At 29.9% G+C, this 24176-nt stretch overlaps 1 protein-coding gene across 2 annotated transcripts; it reads right to left on the reverse strand.

Moving 5' to 3' along the window:
* Positions 1 to 2551: 2551 nt before the first annotated feature.
* On the reverse strand, positions 2552 to 19377 carry LOC148234117 (EGF and laminin G domain-containing protein-like). 2 transcript variants are annotated; one of them, XM_088187703.1, is made up of 4 exons: positions 19240 to 19377; positions 15827 to 15970; positions 14821 to 14949; positions 2552 to 2857 (listed from the first exon to the last, which is right to left on the reverse strand). In XM_088187703.1, exons 1-4 carry the CDS (start codon positions 19280 to 19282, stop codon positions 2802 to 2804), a joined length of 372 nt encoding a protein of 123 aa, XP_088043829.1. In that variant the 5' UTR covers positions 19283 to 19377; the 3' UTR covers positions 2552 to 2801. The 2 variants fall into 2 exon arrangements, with proteins under 2 accessions (XP_088043829.1, XP_088043830.1); XM_088187704.1 differs by having other exon boundaries at positions 19265 to 19346.
* Positions 19378 to 24176: the final 4799 nt, after the last annotated feature.

The following is a 24176-nucleotide window of genomic DNA, read 5'->3' on the forward strand; positions in this document are numbered from 1 at the left end:
TGTCCTTAAAAAATATTTATGCTACATTTTCACTACCAATTGTAATAATTCTAGCAAAGAGAAGCCATAAAAACGGTAAAATATGCTATAACAAAAAACTGCTAGCATTTAATTAATCATAGCAACAGCAATTCTGTGAAAAATTTACATTGTACTGCTCATCGCTTGATCAGCATAAACTGTTATCATGAGCACTACTAAAATGTCGAATCAAAATAAAGTAAAAAAGTAAAATCAAGATATATGCTATTTATTTAGACATGAAGATTTATTTTAAAATAATCTTTAGAAAGAATAAAAAATATTATCAATAGCATTGTGTTACATAATAAACATATTTACTATTAGAACAATAATGAAATTATTATTAGAAAGAGTGATCACTGGCAAGTTCATCTTACACTAGAGATACCATAATAAAAAATATTGAATTTAAAATTGTTTGCAGCATGTTGTTTTAGCTTGCAAGGATTAATAAAAGCCCCTAAACTATAACGTTGCTTATAAGACTCCAAATTGTGTAAATAATGATTTTTTAGTTTTGATAAAAATAGGGGAGATTTCAACATAGCAATAACAAAAAAATACATACAACATTAGTAATTATGTTTCTCATATAATTTCAACATTATAAACAAATCTTTATACGCAAAGATTAACACTTATACCAATTCATTGATACATTATATTATTATATGTGAAATTTAAATTTAATAGTTAAAATCATTCACCTTCAATCATCGAGGACTACAGCTTAGAATTCATAGATTTGTAAATTTGACTTCGAAGCCCAATAATAACATTTTTCTGTACAAATTTGCTAAATTATATTTTTTACAATAAATTTTCTGGCGTCTTGTAAATTACGCAGTTGCTTTTAGTTTCTAAATTCAGCTGAATTTATAAATAGTCTCTAGACATTTCTTCTCTTACATACATACATAACTATTTGATGTGTTTACATGCAGCAATAATTCAAATTAATATCAAATTATGTCTGCAGTTGAAATAGATCCATTTTTTAATTAAGATGTTTATTAATTAGCTCATGTGTATGTAGTATCGAGCTGCACACAAACCAAATTCTAACTGAAATATTTTGCTGTGCTTAAAGTATATTTGCTAATTCTATATTGAACGTAATATAAATCCCCAGACAGGAGAAGTATATGAAATTGCATGTCTAATTATTATATTATAAAAGAAGGAATTTATTTTAGTATTTAATTTACTTTCACGGCAGAGAAAAGAGGATTAAATTTCGCTTAGCTTTTATCTTTTGAATTAATTTTTCTTAATGCGATTTCCATAAAAAGTTAGAATTTTATCATACTGTACATCGGTTTAATCACACATTTTTATTTTTGATTAAAGCTCGATGCATAATTGCTGTTACTAATCATATTTATAAGAGCATTATTTTAATCTTAATACACTCCAGAAACTAATGCTCTAGCATTTAATTGTTAATTTTAATTTGAAATAGACGAGCTAATTAATTTGAATGCAATACAATGTTAATGTTAAATCTGTAATAAGGCTCTAAGTGGAAGTTATCGTCTTATGGCCCCTCCAGAGAGATATTTAGGGCTCGCTCATTTTGATCTTTTGAACTTATAAAAGCTTTACACCAAATCCAAGTGACCGAAGGAACAAATATCACAATCAGAGACACATATAAAAATAAATTCTACATCCTGAGCTGCTTCAAGGTCATCGATTTATAATGTTTAGTAGAGTAGAGAGCCAAAGGCACAATGGTAGATTTTTAATAGCAATATTTATATACGGTAACATTGCAAATTAGTAGTCTGAAAATTGTTTCAAGTAATTTTATAAATGTGTAAGGCGGACTCTGATTTAATTTTATTTGTAACCATCCATTTATGGTTGTACATTGTCATGCAAGAGAATCAGTTTTCGATTGATTCGATATTTAGAGAACATGCATTCACCATATCTTATGCACAAAAAGAAACAGAGTACTTGCAGCAAAATCCCGGGCAACGCAAATGCTCTTATTAGGAAAACAGAACAACTGGAGGGTTGACAAGTATCGATCACATGAATGCACGGCGTCATACTTTAGTGCTATATCTACCTTGATGCACATCTATCATGCACCATAGTATGTACATATATGCGTACAATTGAAATGGTATGGGGCAGATGAGTCATGAACATTAAATTTTAGCTTTCGCATAATTTCATTATAAATGAATGCATACTTATATTTCTTATTGCACATAAATTGTGTGACTATTTATTATTAACATAAAATCTATCCAGAGTAGGACTAATCAAATTTTGATACTGATTCAATGTACCTGAATTAAAAAATACTATTTATAATAAAAAAAAATAAACTACTGAAATTATTGTTAGCAAAAAAATCGAACATACCCGACATACAATATATTTATTTACTTTTACTTACTTACTAAATGTTTTTAAAGCATAAAAAAATATTTAAGTAACTATTATATTTTTCTCTAATATTTATACTACATACAATTGCGTTTGTGATACATAAAAGTATAATAAAAAATAATTTGTACTTGAAATATTCCACTAAGCTATTTTATTCATTTTTATTTTTACATTAATTTAATTTTAAAGAGATTCTAAACAAAAATATACAGTCGTAATTGAAAATAATAATATATAATATACATATCTAAGAAAAATTATACTACAATCTTTGTGTAAGAATCCTCTATTAAATCTCTCCATTTCGATATTTCTATCGATATATGTTTACATTTAAATCAAGTAATCTTCATAAATTCCTATAAGATAAATCAAATCTCGATGCATTCGTATGGAATCACCATTCCGCTTCTTTTATTAGGGCAAGCTGAAACAGAAAAAAAATACAATTATTAATTTTGCTAGTATATAGTAATCAATCGTTATTTGTAATGAAATGAAAAATAAATTTTTACTACACAAATATATATCGTTTAATTTAATTCTAAACATTATTAGCTATTATATACAGTAAATTCGATACAATTATGTATTTAAAATGTTCCATTATGATTACTGAATTAATTCAATCGCAGCTGGTGCTAATTCTGGTGATTCAGAAAAGCTGAAATGACGTCCCTACTCAAAAAGTATGTAAAATAATAAATTAAGCATTTACTTCTGATATTTACATAATTCATAAAGCTTAATAATTATTAAAGTAATTAATGATTAATTAAAATAATTTTTATTAATCAATAATTATTTTTAAAATAAAAAATATTCAATGATTTTTTGCAATATGCAATTCAATGATTTTTTGCACTAATTGTTAAAATAAATTTATATCGGTAAAGAAAAAAAATAAAACCAATATTCGAATAGTTGCAAATTACGAATAATTAAAACCCTACTGGTTACTATTGTTAAAAAATCTATAACTATAGTTTGTCTTCTAATTTTATTCATTTCTTGCTGAATTTTTTTATATTGCATATAAATAATTCTTATCTCTTTTAACATTGGAACTATTTTCATAAACTTATTTTTTAATATTTTAACTATATGAACAACTTTGCTTACATTTCTGGCAGTAAATATATATACTTAAAGCATATTAACCAGATTTACTTCAATTATTTCTTCTTCGCCGTATAATATAGTTACTTAAATTTTGAAAACAATTTCTTAATGAATTCGATATGCTTATAATATAAGCAATTTCTACATCTGCTTGTGGGAGTTGCAGTTTTTTTTAAATTCTTTCAAGGTAAATCAATATTATGGTATAAGATATGAGGTATAAGAAAACGAGTACGGCTAGGGGAATTATGTACAGATGTGTGAATTTGTATAGTAATATTCATAGGACAATTAGCAAAAATAAAACTGTAATTGGTCTCATAAATGGAATAAAAAACAATAATAAATAAATTATAATTTTAGCTCTTTTTTATTTTTTGTTAATTTTTTATGTTATGTATTGTATGTATGTTTAGTTAAAATTAACTATTAAGCTAAATAAATAAATAACTAATTATTATGTACAATGTATTTTTTTATACAGATTAGTGCGATCACGATGCTTATGGGGCAGACTAATAATTCTTATTATGCAATGTCGCATAAAGCAATATTTGTTTATTTTTAAAATGTGTATCTTTAATACGATTTATTTTAATGCGAATTTTGGGAAACTTTTAAAGGTTACCATTCAAAACATTAATCATATTTTATTTAAATACATTTTTAAAAACTGATTCTATATATATATATATATATATATATACAATGTACGTTGTTAAACTCTCAAGGATCAATTCATATTTTCTTTTGAAAACAGAGACGAGGTATTTGGAAACATTTATGTATTATAAATCTTACCATCATAACTTATAAGTTTTCTGTAATGCCTCACGATTCCCTTCATACAAAATAATTATAATATTTCATACATAAACAAACATAAACTTCAACTGAAAATAGAGTCGGCACTCATAAATATATTTACCCACAAACATATCCTTTACATAAACATCAACTCAAATTATAGTCGGCACTCATAAATAAACTTAAGGATACACATTACCTTTGGCGTATTAATTTTTATTACAAATGAGCGTTAAGGGTACCTCGCTTCGCTGGGATTCCAGACAATGGCACCATATTCGAGGTGGATACGGACTAACGTATCGTACGGAACGCGAATTGCCAATAAATTGTTAAAGTGACACGCGCTTTGCTTAACAAAGCGAGCATATGAAATGCTTTATCGCAAACTTTCACAACATGCATATTGAATTTCATTATTTGTTCGAACGTCTTAAGATCTTGACCAAAGTATTTCTGCTTAAAACAGTCTGGTCTTAAAATGCACCCATAAGTGAATACCGCCGGTCAAGGATATTTTGAAATGTAGCAATGCTGAAAGGTGCGACCACCTCAACGGCGACTCTGTGCGAATACTGTGAAACACTATTAGATAATCAGCATATTTTGAGTTCTCAATAATCGCATGCGTGTTATCGATACAGGTAAAGAAGAGCAGAGGACTCAAACTGCATCCCTTCGTTACTTCCCGGAGCGACGAGTACAATAGTTAAATACTATAGTTTTTTTATTTCCTAATAAAAACTTCTTGCATTTCCTGGATTTGATTTACGAAAAATTTGTAATCACCTTTGTTAGGACCGTAGAATGACGTGAATGAAAACCATGTTGCTGGTCCACTAAAACCTGACGTCAGTAAATAATTATATCAAATGTCTAAGGCAGTGGTTCTTAACCGGTGCACCGTGAACTTATTGCAAATGCACCGCGAGAAAATTGGTAAAAACAAAAATTCCGCAAAATAGTAAAATCTTAATGTTTCAATCAATTTATATTTTATTAGAGTCGTGATACCCCACAATGGATAAATTTATTACCAAACGAAATTGTGAATCAGACCAAAATATTAATGACACTGGGAGTACAAGTGGAAGAAGTAGTGACGATGTTACTAGACATCATACGTCTCATACAAAAGAAAATATATCCAGTAAAATCAAAAAAAATAATGGACAGTATTCTGAAGAATATTTACGTTTCAGTTTTACTAGCATCAATGAAGAAGGATATCACATTCCACTATGTGTTGTATGTGGAGAAAAACTGTCCAATAGCGCGATGTATACTGACAAGTTAAATCGCCACTTCACTACGAAGCACGCCGATCTTGCATCAAAAAGTAAAGATTACTTTAAAAGATTGTTAAGCACGCAAAATAAGCAAGCGAAATATTTTGAAAAAACTGTTAAAATTTCCGATAAGGCACAACTGGCTTCATACAAGATTGCTGAATTGATTGCTGTACAATTAAAACCACATACTATAGCAGTCTCTAATTTTACTTGCATATTGTGAAATAGGAAAAATTATGTTTGGTGATGAAGCAAGAAGAAAATTATGAAAATTCCTCTTTCAAACGATGCAATAAAAAAAATAATTAAATATGTCGGATGATATTGAGAAAACAGTTAACGATAAACTTTCCAAGTGATATTTTGTTTTACAAGTCGACGAATCTACTGACATTAGCGGTAAAGCACAAATAGTAGGATTCGTTCGTTTCATAAATCAAAACAAAATAGTGAATCAATATCTATGCTGCAAAGAACTTAAGGAGCATACGACAGGACAAGATGTTTTTGATCTTATCTATTCATATTTAGAACAATTTAAAATATCATGGGAGTTATGTGTTGGAATTTGTATGGAATGTGCTCCTTCAATGGTAGGCTCATTTAAAGGATTTGTAGCCCTTGCAAAGACAAGAAAACCTAATATTATATCTACTCACTGTTTTTTACATAGAGAATCTTTAGTTTCGAAAACATTACCAGCAGCACTAAAATCTGTACTAGATCAAGTTGTAAATATAGTGAATTTCATAAAATCAAGACCTTTAAAAACACGCATGTTTAAAAAACTTTGCATTTCTATGGAAGCTATGTACGAGTGTTTGATTTTTCACACTGAAGTCAGGTGTTTATCTAAGGGTAAAGTTTTATCCCGATAGAACTTAAGAATAAATTTTTAATCTTTTTTCGAAATGAAGGTATGGATGATTTTGTAAAATGTCTTCAGAATAATGATTGGTATGCTAAAGTGGCTTATTTAGCAGATATTTTAAATTACTTAAATAACGTTAACACAAGCATTCAAGGAAAAAACGAAAAATTCATGACATCCATTGACAAATTGACAGGATTTCGAAAAAAAATAACTCTTTCGAAAAATCGAATAATAGAAAAAAAAGTAGATATGTTTCCTTCACTTAACGAAAACATTCCCAAGGGAGTTATTTCCGCAATATTAGAACATTTAACTTCATTGGAAGAAAAGATTGCACATTATTTTCTATTCTTAAATATAGAAAATTATGACCGAATACGAAATCATCAAATTAGTCTCATTGTCGACTGATCGTACTCTAAAAATTAAATTTTCCGAAATAACTATGAAGAATTTTTGGATTACTGTCCAAGAGGGATATTCAGTTCTTTACATGAAGGCACTGAAAATTTTGTTACAGTTTTCAACATCATATTTGTGTGAGCTTGGTTTCTTAACAACAACTAATATGAAAACTATAAAACGAGAAAGACAGAAAAAAACGTAAACGAAGAATTCAGGGTAACTATATAAAATATTCGACCTAATATTTCTGATATCTGCAAAAGCCAACAAGCTCAGGTATCACAATAATTAATTTTTGATTGATCATATAAATTCCATTATGTTAAGCAGAACGTTATTTTGGGTAAACAAAGGGGGGAAAATGCACCACTTAGATTTGCCACCCAAAGAGCACCTTTAAATATTAATACAAATATTTTTAATAAAACACGTAATTAAAAATTGGTTCTAGGGCAAAATTAACTAACTAAATTTATTTTCAATACTAAACTTTTTTATATAATTTAATTTAAAAAAATATGTAAAAAATTTGTATGTAATTTTGTATGTAACTATTATTTTTTTTAAATATGTAATAAAAATTATGTCCACATATTTTTTTCGACCTCTAAATTCTGGTGCACCGCCACTTTTTCCCATGATCAAGAGTGCACCGTGACTTTGAAAAGGTTAAGAACCACTGGTCTAAGGTTTCGTTACATAGAGTGACTTTTGTCATCTTCCCGAATCAGAATTAGAAAGAAGAGCTACGAGATTTAATTTATTTATAGCATGATTAAATAAATTTATTTATATATGTGTCACATAAGCAAAGTTTTACGTGGAATGTGTGAGTTCAGACTAAAATCACCCCCGGGCAAGAAAACGCTTGGATCGGGAATACAGGAACAGCTTGCTAGGTCACTTTTAACCGCCTGTAAATACATCCACACTGTAATACTATGAAACAAACACATATAAAGGACCTGTCTAGTACATTCAAAATGAAACATCCGTTAGGTGCATCGATACAACCATTTTTATTTCATATATGATACATTATTGATGCAAATATATACTAATCGATAATTCAAAGTAGCAAACTATGTATCGACGTACATATAGAAGCAACTTTTAATAAATAAATGCAAACTCAAGTAGTATATATAAGAAATAAAATCAACTAAATCATAATATATTCAGAGAGAAATTTAGTTAAGTAATAAATTTAATAAAATTGTTTATAAATAAGATAGTCAACTAAAAATCTGCGATAGAGATATTAAATATGGTGCGAATGTTCTTCAAACTGGCGGTAAAATGTGTCATTCAATAATTACATATAGAAGCATGCTTCAGAGAAGAGCAGCGTTCTATTATCAGTTACACACCAGCGAAACTTTTGAAAGTTTCATTATGATGATTTATGCCATTTCAGAATGTACAAATTGAATACCTGTGTCACATTTGCTAGATGTCGATGTACAAATCTCACAACTTTGTAGCAAATATCAATAATTAATTAAGAGGTTGTGCTTGAGTAATTTTTTACTCGAGTAAAATATTTTTTTCTTAAGCGATCCACGTATTACACTTCACAATCATTAGACGACTTGTATTAAACATAAACAAATGTCATTGTATGTATGTATATATGTTACATTAGAAAAAGTAATGTTTCACATAGGACTTTAAGGATCTGGACTATACTAAAATCGTCCCCGGGCAACGGAAATATAAGGATCCAGAATACATGATTAGCTCGGAGGTAAGAGGTCAACGGTTCATAAATGCACCGGGGCGTTTGTATGGAAGCGACCGCATCAAAACTGTGTGCAATATATTGAAAGTTATAGTACATCCGTTAAATACATCAATTCAAAAAGTCTGATTCTTAATATATATAATATTAATTAATTAGTTAATTTGTCGCTAATTTTCTTCTAACAGTTCAAGCGCTATTTATAAGTCTAAATTAATTTAATATATACTGTGTGATACCAACGCATTTATTTTAGTCACATATATCCGTGCCATTTAAGCGAATAATATTTCTATGGATTTTGAAAAAGCGTTTCACGGGGTTTGTCATGGAATTTTGCTCTGAAGCAAAACGAACTTCTCATTTTTTAATAACTTAATTTGGTTATTTAGAAGTTATTAAAATGATCGCCAGTTTGTGAGTTACGGTGATTTTATCTATTAGATTTACGATTTACGAATCGTTTACCTTTCAGAATTGGAAAGTGTCATTTCATGTAATTTTAATTTTAATTGAAACAACGCTCGAAAGTAGAAATATCATTATTTATTTTATATATGTGTAATAATAAAACTACGCTGGAAGTTATTGCTCGAATGAAAGTGGAAATTATTTTTAGTTAATACTTACTTGTAGGTATTCATTATGTCGAATTGACTTATTCAGTTGGTACATATTTGCCCGTTGTAAGGCATTGGACTTACGCCTGTCAGGTTACGAAGGTAGATTTAATAAAAATAAATAAATAAAATATTGTAACAGACAGTGCAAGTGGCATGGTACGCGTTGGAAAACTTGTCACTTGTCAACACAAAACGACACAGGACACAATAGCACCGACTAAAAAGCGCGGCGTCAAAACAGCGCAAAGAAAAATGGCGACACGTCAAAACAGCGCAATGAATATTTAAAAAAATAGAACAATAATAAAGCATACGAAATATGTATTTTTTTCTGAAAGTGCATATTCACTTTTTTACTGACGGCAATTTTGGTCTACTAAAATGGCCGGGAAACCTAAGATCATTTTTTCTGCACGTTGTTTTCACATTATGCGTGATGTAATTTTAATTTAATTTACTTTTTTCGATAATATGTTTTTTAATATGCTTAAGGGGCGGCAAATTCAGAGACCAAATATCACTGATTACACTATACAATTAGATGGAATAATCTTCATAATATACTGGAGCGCTTCTTCGTAATATAAAAAAAATATTCCGTGACATTCAACGAATATGACAGAATTATAGAAGTTTTAAAAGCCTTAATTATATTAGCTGTGAAAGCACTCTATTGACTCGATTCTCTATTGATGCAATTTTCAGATACGTATACCGGAAATTTACATAATAAGCAATCTTAAGAAAACATTAAGCAAAACAAAGGCTTTAAAGATTTTACTGATGTATTTAATAAATCGCAATTCATAGGATGTGTCTATTAGGGAAACAATAAAAACTTTAAACTTGAAACGCCATCAAACCCAATAATAATTTTATAAAAGCTATGTAGTATATAGTACACAAAAATGCAATTTAACTATCCCTGGATCATAATATATCAATTTTAAAGTCCCAGGATTGCGAGTTTGGACTCGGAATTGTATGGTAAGTCACAGTATTATGTATATGAATTGATTATGAGAAATTTAGAATATTAACATAACTAATTTTTATTGTACTATATAATGAACCGGTTGTTACAAATATCTAATGATGAAAATTTCAACACAATAGCAAAATAAATCAAAAAAATAATTCTTGTATGAAAAACCTCTTTTGAATATTTGCTGCAGTTCCTGATAGCGGCAATGTTCTATACATTGCATTTATAGTGCAGTATATGCTGCTCTATTGATCGTAACCGTTCCACTAGAATCGTATACTTCATAGTAAATATCTGCATCTAGGTGGTACACGTGCACCACCTATCAAACATATTCTCCTGGTGTCCAACTGCACTTTAGAGGTGTAAGGACACCTGGCTGACCTTCGGAGGGTGCAGCATCGATTCGATGCATGAACACATAATAATATATGTATATGTTCTGACCTGGTAACCCATTTGCAACGACTAGATCGAGAATCATCACATCAAGACAGAGCCGATCGTAATACACCTATACCTCGCTTTACGGCCTAGATACGTTCCACAAAACTTGGCCGCAAAGCGAAAAGCTGTATAACGAATCAATTATTCTAATACAAATTCATACAAATTCAATGGGATCGGTTCCAAATTTGTTAAATATGTAGCATGGTTTATCATTTAAAATGCATTTTATCTTTTTATTTCATTTAAATCAAAAATACATACATAACAAGTACATACATTTGTACATAAAATAATAACAGACTCCAAAAACCAAAAATAATCCATAAACAAAAATGAAACAACTTCATGTTACATAAAATATGTGTATGAATACATACATATTTTTTTTTAAAATGGCTTTAATCTGAAGACGATGAAGAAATGGTAACCTGCAGATCACTGTCGTTCTTATTTTTTGCTGGTAAGGATGGGCCTGGCTTAAAAAAAATTGTCCAACGTTGTTTGTCTTGCCTTTTTGTCTCTTTCGTTCTTTAGTGATTAATAACAGCTAATGGCTGAGTTAATTCCTCGAGAAACTTTAGCGCTACGTTCGACGTCAGGATCGTTTTCAAGGAAGATGTTTATTCCTTGTTCGAAATAGGAAAAAGCTTTTGACAATTTTTTTGATGTTAGCTGTTTGAATACAACAGGCTGTCTCTTCATCAAATGCCGGTTCTGCTTGCAACTGAATGAGTTCCTTATATTAAAGGGGTTCCCTATCAGCTTCAAGTAGATCAAGCACATCACGTTCGTTCGAACCTTCAAAGCTGAGATCATGTGCTAGATCCAAAATGTTTTGCCTAATTTCAGGAAGGCAATTAACTTCTGCATCAGTACTTTTTACACATTCTGGCCATATTTTTTTCCAAACATGGTTCATTGTTGTTACTTTTAATTCCTTCCATGATTCACTGATGCTGTCAACAGCATCCTTGATGTTAAAGTTTTTCCAAAATGTTTTAATTGAAGATTTACCATCGGTTTCCCTTATAAGTTTTCGGAAAGTTCGGCGTAGGCAATATGCCTTAAAAGTGGCTATTGCACCCTGATCCATTGGTTGGATCAGAGCTGTTGTATTTTTCGGAAGGTACTCAATCATGACATCTTCAGATAGTTCGGATAAATTAGTAGGATGCCCTGGTGCATTATCCAAAATTAGCAAAGCCTTGTTGCTTAAGTTATTGTCTTGCAAATATTTTTTCACTTCTGTGCAAAAGTGATTTTTGAACCAATCCTCTAAAATAGCTTTAGTCATCCAAGTTTTCTTGTTGGATCTCCATATGACGGGTAATTGATTTTTATTTAGTCCTTTAAGAGGCCTTGGATTTTCGGGCAAATATATTAAAAGTGGTTTTAGCTTAAAATCACCCGCGGCATTTGCACCAAGTAGCAAAGTTAATCGTTCTTTAGACACCTTATAACCAGGCGCAGATTTTTCGGTTTTTGAAATGTACGTGCAATCAGGCATTCACTTCCAATAAAGCCCTGTTTCGTCTACGTTAAACACTTGTTCAGATTTATGACCACCTCTTTCAATAATTCCCTTTAAAATGTTGGGATATTCCTTAGATGCGGCCTCATCGGCGCTAGCTGCTTCACCTTTCATTTTAAAATTATGCAAATTATATCTATTTTTAAATTTTTTTAAAAATCGACATCGAAAAAAAGTTTTTTTGCCGTTATAGCGAAACATTTTAGGCCGTAAATCGAAAACGTGCCTTAATTGAAGAGGGCCGTTATAGCGAAAGGCCGTATAAAGAGCGGCCGTATAGCGAGGTATGGGTGTATATGCTTTATATAATTGATACTTAAGTGGGTTTAACGTCAAAATAAAACTAGTGGATTTAAAAATGCTCATATTTCATCACTGTAGAAATCTTAATTTTATGCCGTTACTGTAGCATTATTTTATGCAGCCATATTTTTGAAACAGAAAAAATAAAAATAATCGGTGAAAATTTGCTATAGGTATATATTTGTATCTGAAAAATCGAATTACTAATGTTTCTACCTTTGAATTATATTATATGAAAAAAAAACTTTAAATAAACATGTCATCATTATGTATGATGGCGAAGCAAGTGAAATTCTTAAAAGTTCGAAGAACACTGCTCTATTGTTTTATAAATTGGCAGCTGTACATATAGTTTGAATAGCGGCCGACAGGTGGTAATACAAATCAGGTATGAAACACGAAGGTACGTCAGAAGCATACAAAGGCTTTCAAACGTATTTGCATACAGCGCTTTTTGAGCAGTGAAGGGGTGAAACCCATTAAAATTTGTCGACGAATGAATGTCTTGAATGGTGCTACATATCTGTCACTCCAGCAATTGTATGAATGGAAATATATGAAACGACCTGAGTTTTGTAGCAGTCTTCTCGAAAAAATCAAGTACACCAAATAGCGACATTAAAGACCATTGCATCGTTAAATAAGATCGCAGAATGCAATTTAATGAAGCAGCCACATAATCAGAAACCGAAGAAATTCTGTACATTTTTAAATTATGTTAACAAGGAGTAAATTAGTAAGTAGTGAGGAGCATATTACTGTTACAAAAACTAAGTACGCAGATCTTATTTATTTTAAAATGACAATGCTGCGGTATCCTGAAAGCTCACCGACTAATAAAGTGCCCTCGTAAACTCCTCTTTCAAGGACACTTTATTAGTCGGTGGACTTTCAGGATACCGCAGCATTGTCATTTTAAAAGAAAATACAAAATATGTTTTTGTATACTATGTATCTATTTATTCTGTGAATTTTACGAAGTTAGTATCAACGTATCGAATTTCTATGCGTCACTCTAATAAAATGGCTATGGATATTTATGAATTAAAACTATCAATGAAATTCATACTTGTGATTCATACTAAAGAATATGTATATTAATTTCGACCTCTCAGCGCCGTAGATATTGAAAACTAGAATTTAAACCAGGGCTGTGGAGTCGGAGTCGGAGTCGGAGTTGGAGTCGTGGAGTCGTGGTGTTTTGGCCGGAGTTGGAGTCGGAGTCGGAGTCGTGAAAAATGAGCGACTCCGAGCATTTTTTAAATTATGAAATTTATGAATTTTTAATTGCGTAATAATGAATGTGTATAGCGTATGAATATTAAACGTGTAGAGAAACACCAAAAATACCTGATAAAATTAAACTTTTTTGAGTCGGAGTTGAAGTCGGAGTCGGAGTCGGAGTGGAGTCGTGTTGTTAGTAAATATCGAAATAGGAGTCGGAGTCGGAGTCGTGTTTTTTTTTAACGACTCCACAGCCCTGATTTAAACTCAGGTTTTTCAAGTATTAATAATCGACTAACACCATATTAATCCGCCATATTATTGGGAGCATTGTTCTCTGACACTATATAACATCCCTCAGTATTTATCTCTCTTTTAATCATTGCAATTTTATCTGGACTCAATACGCAAATAATCCATGTTGATATTTCTCGATTTTTATAATATAAAACCATAGATAATATTTTTAAATTTACAATCAAATAATTAAAAGTGTCAGGTAAAGAACTTATGTGTTACATTATCAATTTCGATATTGTATAAAAGCCAATGAAATCTCAGTATAGCGAAGTTTAAGGGACCGAAGAAAAAAATCGTTATATTGAATGTAAAGAATATGATACAGTTTTATTTTATTTTTATTTACCATATTACTACAACATCAAAATAACCTTTTACAATATTGAAAGATAAATAACACAATAAAATTTGCTACGAAAATGTTTGAGGGTCGGTAATGTCGCTTGAGAACACATCCGGTATACGCCAAGTCAAGGACGAACAGAATTCAGAGAAATATTGTGCCAAATTGTAACGTCATTCTTAAATTCGGATCAAAATATTTCGTTATACTGAGATCAGTCTTCGTTACAATGAAAACATTTTATATGAAAGTTTTTCGGGCACAAATTGCAGATTCGTTATACTGGGAATTTCGTTATTTCAGTATTCGTTATAAAGATTTCACTGTATAAAGGACGAAAATACATCCAAGGTCAAGTTTGTTAAATTATATTGAAATTTTCATGCTCACCTTTTTCACATCGTATTCCGTAATATCCGGTACTTTCGCATCTGCATTTGAATCTGGGATGTCTGGATATCTGAATACAGGATCCACCATGCATGCACGGAGCTACCGAACAAATATTAGTTCCCGTTGCTGAAATGTAAGAATAAATATGCTAAATAAATATGAACATATATGCTTTTTCAAATTAACATGTTTTTTTATGTTACATTATATACAAAAAATTCAAGAGCGTCGCTTAAATATTTATTAAGCGGTCGGAAAGCGATAGTGCCGATTCCGACCGCGCCCATCTTGGTCATACTTTCATCTTGCTTTTAACAGCTTAATGATTCATATTTTAATACGTTGAATGACTGATCTTTTAATATTATTAATTTTAAGTTAGTGCATATGTTTATGTAAGCAATATTATTAGTTGAAATGTCCGATTTCCAAAAGCATTTTTATTGTGAAAATACACATTCTGATTTATGATTACCGTTTGATTTGCTTTGGAAAAGACATGGATAAATTAGTATTATTTTTCAATATGAATTCTCTTGTAGAACCAATGCAACGCAGACGGTTTGAAATGTCAACGACCTATTAATCCAGCGAGGATGTAGCTAATGAACTCAGAGTAAGTCGATGGTCTGATTAGTTGCGTATTTGTAATGTAAAATGAGAGATTGGTCCATCCTCTTACAAAATAAAGCTCGACGACTCTTTCACCCACCGTTTCACCAGTCCATATATCTAGAACTAATCTTGTTAAAAATTAATACTATTGTATAAATATTATTTTATTATTATTACGCATATAAATTTAAGCACTAAATACGTAGTACTATTTAGTAATCAATGTGTCAAGTGAAGCGTTATCTTCCACATGATACCGCGCGATAAAATTGTTCTCGCATAATAATCTGAACTTAAGAGCAGTAGGTCATTGGATTGTTTTTATGACATCTAAAGAAGAAAATTTGCATTTTTAATGTCATAGTAAAAATTAAAAAAAATAGTATACCTTCAAGTGCACTTCTGCACTCGCTTTTGTTCGAATACTTAAACTCCGATTTGCATCCGACTCCACAGACGCAAGCCTTCGGTTGTAGTTGAATCTTGCAGCCATGGCGCATCTGATCAATTTCACATGACCAAACAGATAAAACTGAAAGAAACGAATATCATCACTACAATCAAAAACACATGTCAACAAGCTTAATATTTTTTTCAAATAAAACAAAAAAATATAAAAAATATTTTTAAATAATATTATGCAGGTAGTAATGAGTTAAGTAATTACATAGGCACTACAATAATTTCTCTATTGGTTAATGCTCGCAATCTAAATGTACTGTAAGATTGAAAAAAAATAGTATAATAGTAATCTATAGATGCAAATAATTCGTTTTGATTGCTTCAAGATGAAGGTCATTACAATTCTCTGAGTTAATGAGAATAATGATCCGATAAGTAAATTTTTGAAACCTATATGTAATGTAAGATTTAATAAAAACATCAAACATAACTAATTAGTGATATATAATATTCTAATTAGACCGATATCAGCCTATAAATAAAAAACATTGCTATTGACAAGTTTGAGATAATGATCATGACTATTAGTTTAATTGGGCATAAGAAATAAATGCTTCTCTATAGGGCAATTTTTTTAACATTTAAGTCCGATAAAATAAATAAAACCATTGTTGATGTTCAAAAGGTTGGCTATAGTAATATATAATATTTTAAGTAAACTGATAGTAGCCTATGTTTTTTCGACACTCCATAGCGAAAAATCTCAAAAAGTCAACATGATATAATAAACATATAAATATGGTTATCTATTAATATTTGCCAGAACTAAAAGGCAGAATGGAAAATAACTGAAAGGCTCAGTATCTGCTTTAGTCAAAAATATAAGCAATTATCAAATATAATTCATTTAACAATATTTACCGAATATAAAAAGTTTAACTCTGTTATAGCATATATGTATGTCATTATAGATTAAAGTCGCTAATTTAATAGTAAAAAAATATAAAATAAAATATATCATGTACTGATTTATTTCTGTGACATAAAAAAATTTTTCAATTAATGTTTTACATATTTATATTAGATGTTATATGTATATATATATATATATACATTGATTTTTAGAAAAATAGTTATTAATTATATTTAATTGCATGTAATTTATTAATTCAGCCGATTCTCAAACAGCAATCCATCTCTAAAATGTTCAACATTTGAACCGAAAACCGTTATTTTTGTCGGAACATTGATTTATTCCGGTTCGGTACACGATAAACATATTTTAATATCAATCACAAATGAAAAAACATAATTATGTAGTGAAATGTCCGATGAAAATGTAGACGATTTAGAGCAGTGAACGTCACATTTTCCAATTTTTACACATATATAATACATTCGCGCGTGCTAGAATCGAGTTACAAGAATAAAGTCGTATACGTTGCACGATTGTGTGTTGTTTTTGTTTTTACATGCACTGCAATAACGGTTATTATCGGGAAACTGCAGTAAATCGGCATATTTTGGGGAGTTTAGAAGAAATCGATAACAATTTTACACGTATGTTATATTATTTAAAAAACTGCAATTAAAAATATTTCAAAAATTAATAAAATATTTTTGTTACATGTGATATAAATAACATACATATAACAGATATAAATTTACATACATAAAAAATATATTTACAGAAAATTTACAAAGAATATTTTAAAATACAATTTATTACATTTAAAAAAAGTTGAAAGTAAAAATACTATTTTTTTATAACTGGTTGTCAACTCCTACCGTATCGTTGTTTAGTTCCAGCGTCTGTATGTTTTGAATAAAAAGTGGAAGTTGTAACGCTCACTAATTTAGAGGATTAAGTAAAGAATTGGCAATAGAGAGACATAGATTCCCTATTTCTACAGATGCAGACATTGAATAACTTTAACCTTGTACAAAAATTAGACAGAAAAAATATTTGAAAGGATAATAAAAATACACATCCTCATTTACACAAAATTGCAATGGTGGCTTAGGAGCTCCGGCAACACAAGTTAAGCGTTTAAATAGCTTTTTCTGATTTCAAGTTTATTCTACAAGACACTAGAAATATTTTAAATGTCTGTATACTTTTAAATTATTTTTTATTATATTAATTATATTATTGTATCAATTTATATAGTATGCTTATTACAAAAGAAGGAATAAAGTGTTTTAAATTATGTTACTAAATAAACTTTTAATACATATATAAACAATTTAAAAATTAATTAGCAGAAAAATGAAAAAAAACAAAATCCGGAACAAAAACCGAAACTGAATTAATATATATTTTTAATTGAACGAAAACCGAAATGAAAAAATAACTAAGTCCTGCTTTTTACCATGTTATATTGAAAATATATCGCGCACGTGTAAGCAAGCAAGCGATCGAACTTAGACCGGATATTTTGCATATTTTGCTAGACTGTTATTTTAATAAAAAATAAAAAAGGCATTATATATCGTAAAGAACCCAATGTATTACTTATAAATATAACTGTCGAATCAAAACTTCAACATATTGGCAATTTTATTTTTAAAAATCAGTAAAATCAATGTTCATAAATAAGATTTTTTACAGTAAAATTATTTTGTACAAAAAAATATATTATGGTATATGATATATATTGTTATCATTTTATGTTCATGTAGGCATATATTTTTTTTTTTTGTAATAGTCGACTTTATCTATTTTTTTGACTACTTGTAATGCGTAGTTATAATACATTAATTATTTCGATTAGAATACACTTTTTGCGCACAATGATTTGTATGTAAATTATGCTATGATTTAGTATTTGTTATTCGTTTTTCAGGTAAAAATGACATCAAACCATTCGTATAAATAATGCTCTTGGAAAAATTATGACTGATCTTTAATAAAATTAATCTTTGAATGTTTGTGACAAAGCTATAACTATAAGAAAAATTAGATGTGATAATATAGTGCTAACAAAAAGCTAGATACAATAATGAGTTCGTATAATTGCATATGAACTGATAATGTAGAGGTCCAAACTATGTTTATTAAAATCAATCATAAAAAAATAAATGAGATAATAATGAAAGCTTTATATATACATCAAGTTTATTAGCATGTAATTATAAAATCTGGCTGAAATTCTATTGTGTATAACATTCTGACAGGCTAATTTTGTTACACGCGCAACTATTGCTTCTAGGGACTTGATTACAAACAATAAAATGATAATTAACATTGTGTAGGCGAATCCACTTCCGACAATACATTTCCGAAACATTTAATAATGAAGTATGTGTATAAGTGTATCGTGAACCGCGACACAGATTAAAAAATAGAATCGCCGCGCGGCAAGCTGATAAATTTTAGAGCACTTTTTTAGAGCTTACCCCCTGACAAGAGAAAGCAAATAACCAATTTTTGTGAGGGCATGGCTGTTGATCGGCGGATGCTGCTGCTCCGGCTGCTACTGTGGACTGAGCTAGAGACGCTCGTACGACCGCTACCAATATGAGTCAATGGACTCCTGCTCCGGAGTGATAACGATAATGGTGGTGTCGATAACATGGAGAGCATCCGCTGTGGCGATATTTCTGTTCTAACATAATGTATTGTATACATCGATACCTCATGCTGCAGTGAGATATTTATCTATTAAATGTATTTTGATCATAAAATCATCGATATAGTGTAACAGTAATGAAATCAGTTGGACAACTTTAAGACGTCAAGTAAATTAACATATTTATTAGATAATTTTAACTATTAAAAAGAGAATGACAGAATGATTCTTCTACTTTAAAAAAAAAACTTTGCAAATCGCAAAACAACATACTACATATGTATATGTACTATACACACATGAAAACAGTGGTCTCATACCACGAGCTTAATTTGTTCCACAAACCGGTTCATGGTACGTAACACGATTTTTAGTATCCTATGAAAAATAAATTAATTGGTTTCGTACCCTCCACAAAAAGGCCAACATTTATATACATACAATATTTATTCTACTTCAAACTGTGAATGAAAGAGATAGATCTCGTTCATCTTGGATAAGCTTCTTAAATTTATTGAAAAATAAAATGAAATCCAAATATATTTTCACTAATAGATTTATATTTTTACTAGCAAATATATAATTTGCGCTAATATGCTGCTCTAAGATGACTATGAAGCTCAATTTGACAGTTGCGAAACGTCCGTTTGCTGTTCAAACCCAAACCTAAGCTAATGAAAATTTTAAAACTAATTAAAGTTTTAGAACTTTTATTAGGTTAAGTCCAAAAAACAAATTAATCAAACTCATCTCTCAGGGGAAACTAAGCGGAAGAATAAGCACAGACATATTGCTCCATAGTCTGAATTTCAATATAACACCATGCTTTAAAAATGTGATCGCTATCCTTACAGATATTACTATGGACTTATAATATAAGAGGGCTGATCAAAGTATATTCAAACCGAATTTTGGTTAATTGGAGAGCGCAAAAACAATTATCACTTCTCATAAGTCAAAAATCCACGTCATAAGCAATAAAATCGTGCTGCTGCCGTCGCAGTGGTAACGCTCGTTAACGAGGGATAATTGTTTTTCGTGCTCTCCTATTGGTCAAAATTCGGTTTAGATGTGCTTTATTCGATTCTCACTCTTACTATTGTTATAAAAAACCTTAATATAAACGAGCGTTTTCACCACGATTATACGATTTTATTGCTTTTGACCTGAACTTGATATTCACTATATGACAACACTGAGCAGCAAAGAAAACACGACTCATTATCAAGTAAATATTATGAATAAATATTTTTAATAATTTTTACTGTCTAATTAAAATATTTCGCATAAAATACGATTTCAAAAAATATGTCAAACAGTGGCTAATTTTTATATTTATTTGTAGTATAGAAAGTGTTAACTCGTACCTATTATTATTTATTCAAGAAATTATATTACGTTACGTTGCTAAAAAATATATAAAGTGCCATTTTTGTTATGAGGCCCGGAATCGTCGTTTTCCTAGAGTCCGGGTTTGCTCTCGGTGGCCCTATATTCCTGTATATACTAGTGGTGAGCTACCTTTTTTCGTGGTGGGCCGTATTCGAAAACTGCATCTCACAAAAAACAGTTATATTTTTAACTAAAATAAAATAATGTAATATTAAACAAAATAAATAATGCTGTTATTTTTTTATCTAATTTTATAAACTGATTTATAAATATACAAAAAACATAAAAAACGGAAAATATTATATAGTATGTATAAAGTTGTTAAAATAAAAAAAAACAATACCAAAAGAAAATTAAGAAATCAAAATAATAATGAAATGATTGGCATTATTTTTTCTCAACAATTTTTCAATATCCGCTGATATCAAAGATACTACAACTTCTATTCAATTATTGAGCCTTTTGTCACCAAGGTTATTTTGATGCTTATTTAAAAAAATAAAAAAATATTGAAAGCGTTATAAATCCATTCATTATTTTTAATCCGGCTAGTGCGAACCGTATGTGACAATAGACGAAATAAACTAAAAGCAAAACAATTGATCGCGAAGTTTCCAGATTTCACACCGTTCATTTTGAAGAACGCGTTAGTGACATCTTTGGGTTGATTCGGCGAACAGTAAATTATGCTTATGCTAATCGAAGCTCGTTTCGCCTCGACAAGGATACAAAGATGCTCTTCGACAGAACGGAAATGATTTACGAACAGTCTGGAAGGACAGTCAGGAGCACACCTCCGTCTCTGCCGCGTCAATCTCTTTTGAATTAAAGAGTTCAGCGTTCAGCATATAATCGGTTATTCAATTTTCCGAAACAGATGACATTATGTTTTTGGACGTAGATAGCTGACACGAAGATGATGGTCTTGGTGTTACTACATATTATCTAACCTAACGTTTCGGTAATAAATCGAACGGGATTAGTCAGACCCTTCTCACGAAGGTTTAATGTCTCGTCGAAACCTTCACTCTTTGAATGCGCATCCAGATGATCACAACTTAGGTCGCATAACTTCTATAAGTTTGTTGCCAGGCACGGTAATCTTAAATGACGCATAAGTTGCTACCTTCGTTACACCTTTTTATTTTTGAGTTTTGTGCTCAAATAATTGACAACGGAAGCCGCAGTCGTCTCCAGGTGCATATGTTGTTTTATTGTTGATGGTAACTACTGTAATTTGCCTTTGGTGTTTCCACAGTAGTAGCAAGCTCTAAATGTCTACGACGAAAAGGTTTTTAATCTGGTTACTCCCTTCACAACCTCAACATTATGGAAGACTCTTAAATCTTCAAAATGTATTTTTGGACTTTTAAATTACCATATAAACTACCATAATTATTTTTATTGCTTGCCAATGATATCTTTCATGATTTCAATAGTGTTTTCTTTACAGCAATATCTCATAAAATACTTTCATGTATTCTCCGTACGAAGTGCAATTGTATATAACTTGAGCAAAAATCGTACATATCAATATGACTTGATTATTTATTTATTAAAATTATGACTAATGCGTCACGTTTGCTAAAAGTATAAATTATATTACAATTTTAAAATACATACTAATATATACATATATACGTATGCATACATACAATTTGAATGACGCATTGCTGTTTCTGTCATTAATGAACAATAGAAACAGCAATGCACCCAATTTGGATCCTTAAGGTACTCCAGTAGAAGTGTTATATCATTCTGAAAAAGAGTTTTTATACTTGATGATCTATTAGTCAAGTAATTTGAGAATGGGTTTATAAGACCTTCAGTAAACCCGAAATTAGATATAAGTAAATCATGATTAACTTTATCGAATGCCTTTTCAAAATCTGTGTATATAATGTCCACTTGTACACCAGAGTCCAATGATCTTGAAACAAAGTTATAAAGAACATAAGATTAGTGACAGTGGATCGAGATTGACGGAAACTATTTTGCTGATCGAGAAGCATACACATGCAATGATTAAAAATATATTTATGCAATACAATTTCTAAATAATTTTGCAGGTGCTGAAAGCAATGCTATTGACCTGTAATTGTCAATGTGAGACTCGCCACTCTTTATATGAATCGAGGTGACCTTAGAGCATTTCCACAACTCTGAAAAACAGCAGGATCTTAAAATTAAATTATATATGAATCGAAGAGGGTGCAAAATACCAGACTTGCATTCTTTCAGAATGTAGTCTTGGGTAAAATTATATATAATATTAAAATTTAATGTATTTATATATTTTATTATATACTATATAATTATTTACTTTGAAGCGAAAACACATAAACATTGAGCGTTGAGTAAGTTTTATGTGATTTTAGTTATAAAAGTATTTGTAGCCGTGAAATTCCGCTTGTTTTCGATCGGCGTATAATAAATTGCAGACAATGCATACCTCAGATGTTGTAAATTTATTGTTCTTGTAGCGGTCGTTCCGAATACATCAAACTCTATACTTAATATTTCTTTATAGTCTAATATTTAGCATCGCTATTAATCCCGGATTTTAACTACATATTTAAACCTTTCACGATTTATTCAAGAAAGGTTGGTCTGCAAGAAAAATATTATTTTCTACGTTAGATTAAATTTGTTCCTTTTAGAGAAAAACAGAAATTTATTGAGTGATTTTGAAAGAATTTATTAGTGAAATGATAGCATTGTTTCTTAAATTCAAGTAGATGCTCCAAACTTATTTCTTTATTACTACTTTCTAAATTTCTGTTAATATGCGTTTAATTTAAAAATATTTTATAATTATATTAGTAATTTACATTGGTATGACACACTTAAATTTCCTATAATTACACATTTTTTTTATTTAAAAATAGAGAAAAAATATTAATAGTTGTAATTAAAAGTAAAATATATAATATTTAACAATCGAACAATTACCTATGTTCGAAATTTTCGTGTGCGCAATAATTCGGTCACCGGAATTTTTTTGTATATTTATACAGTGATACTGCGAGAGCTAAAAAAATATCATCTCTTCCGCAGATAGCTATGAAACTGCGAATCATCATAAACGGTGTGATGTACCCTAATTTACCGTTACGCACAAATTTCTGTATTTTGTGGGGATGGGGGATGATTTTTATATAAACTGATTGCTAGATATGGCTATAAATTATAAACCAAAATCAACAGTGCTTATGCAGATGTATATTAAGCCATTCATTTTGACGAATTAGTGAATTGTTACCATTTTAACATCGATGAAATGAATTAGTACCATTTTAACATTAATGAAACTGTGTTGATGTCGTAATAAAGTTGAAATGCCATTTTAATTCATATCGCTGGCGAATTGAA

The sequence above is a fragment of the Plectrocnemia conspersa genome, unplaced genomic scaffold, assembly GCF_051122295.1.
Source record: "Plectrocnemia conspersa isolate PC_06_02 unplaced genomic scaffold, ASM5112229v1 ptg000006l, whole genome shotgun sequence".
Classification (NCBI taxonomy): domain Eukaryota; kingdom Metazoa; phylum Arthropoda; class Insecta; order Trichoptera; family Polycentropodidae; genus Plectrocnemia; species Plectrocnemia conspersa.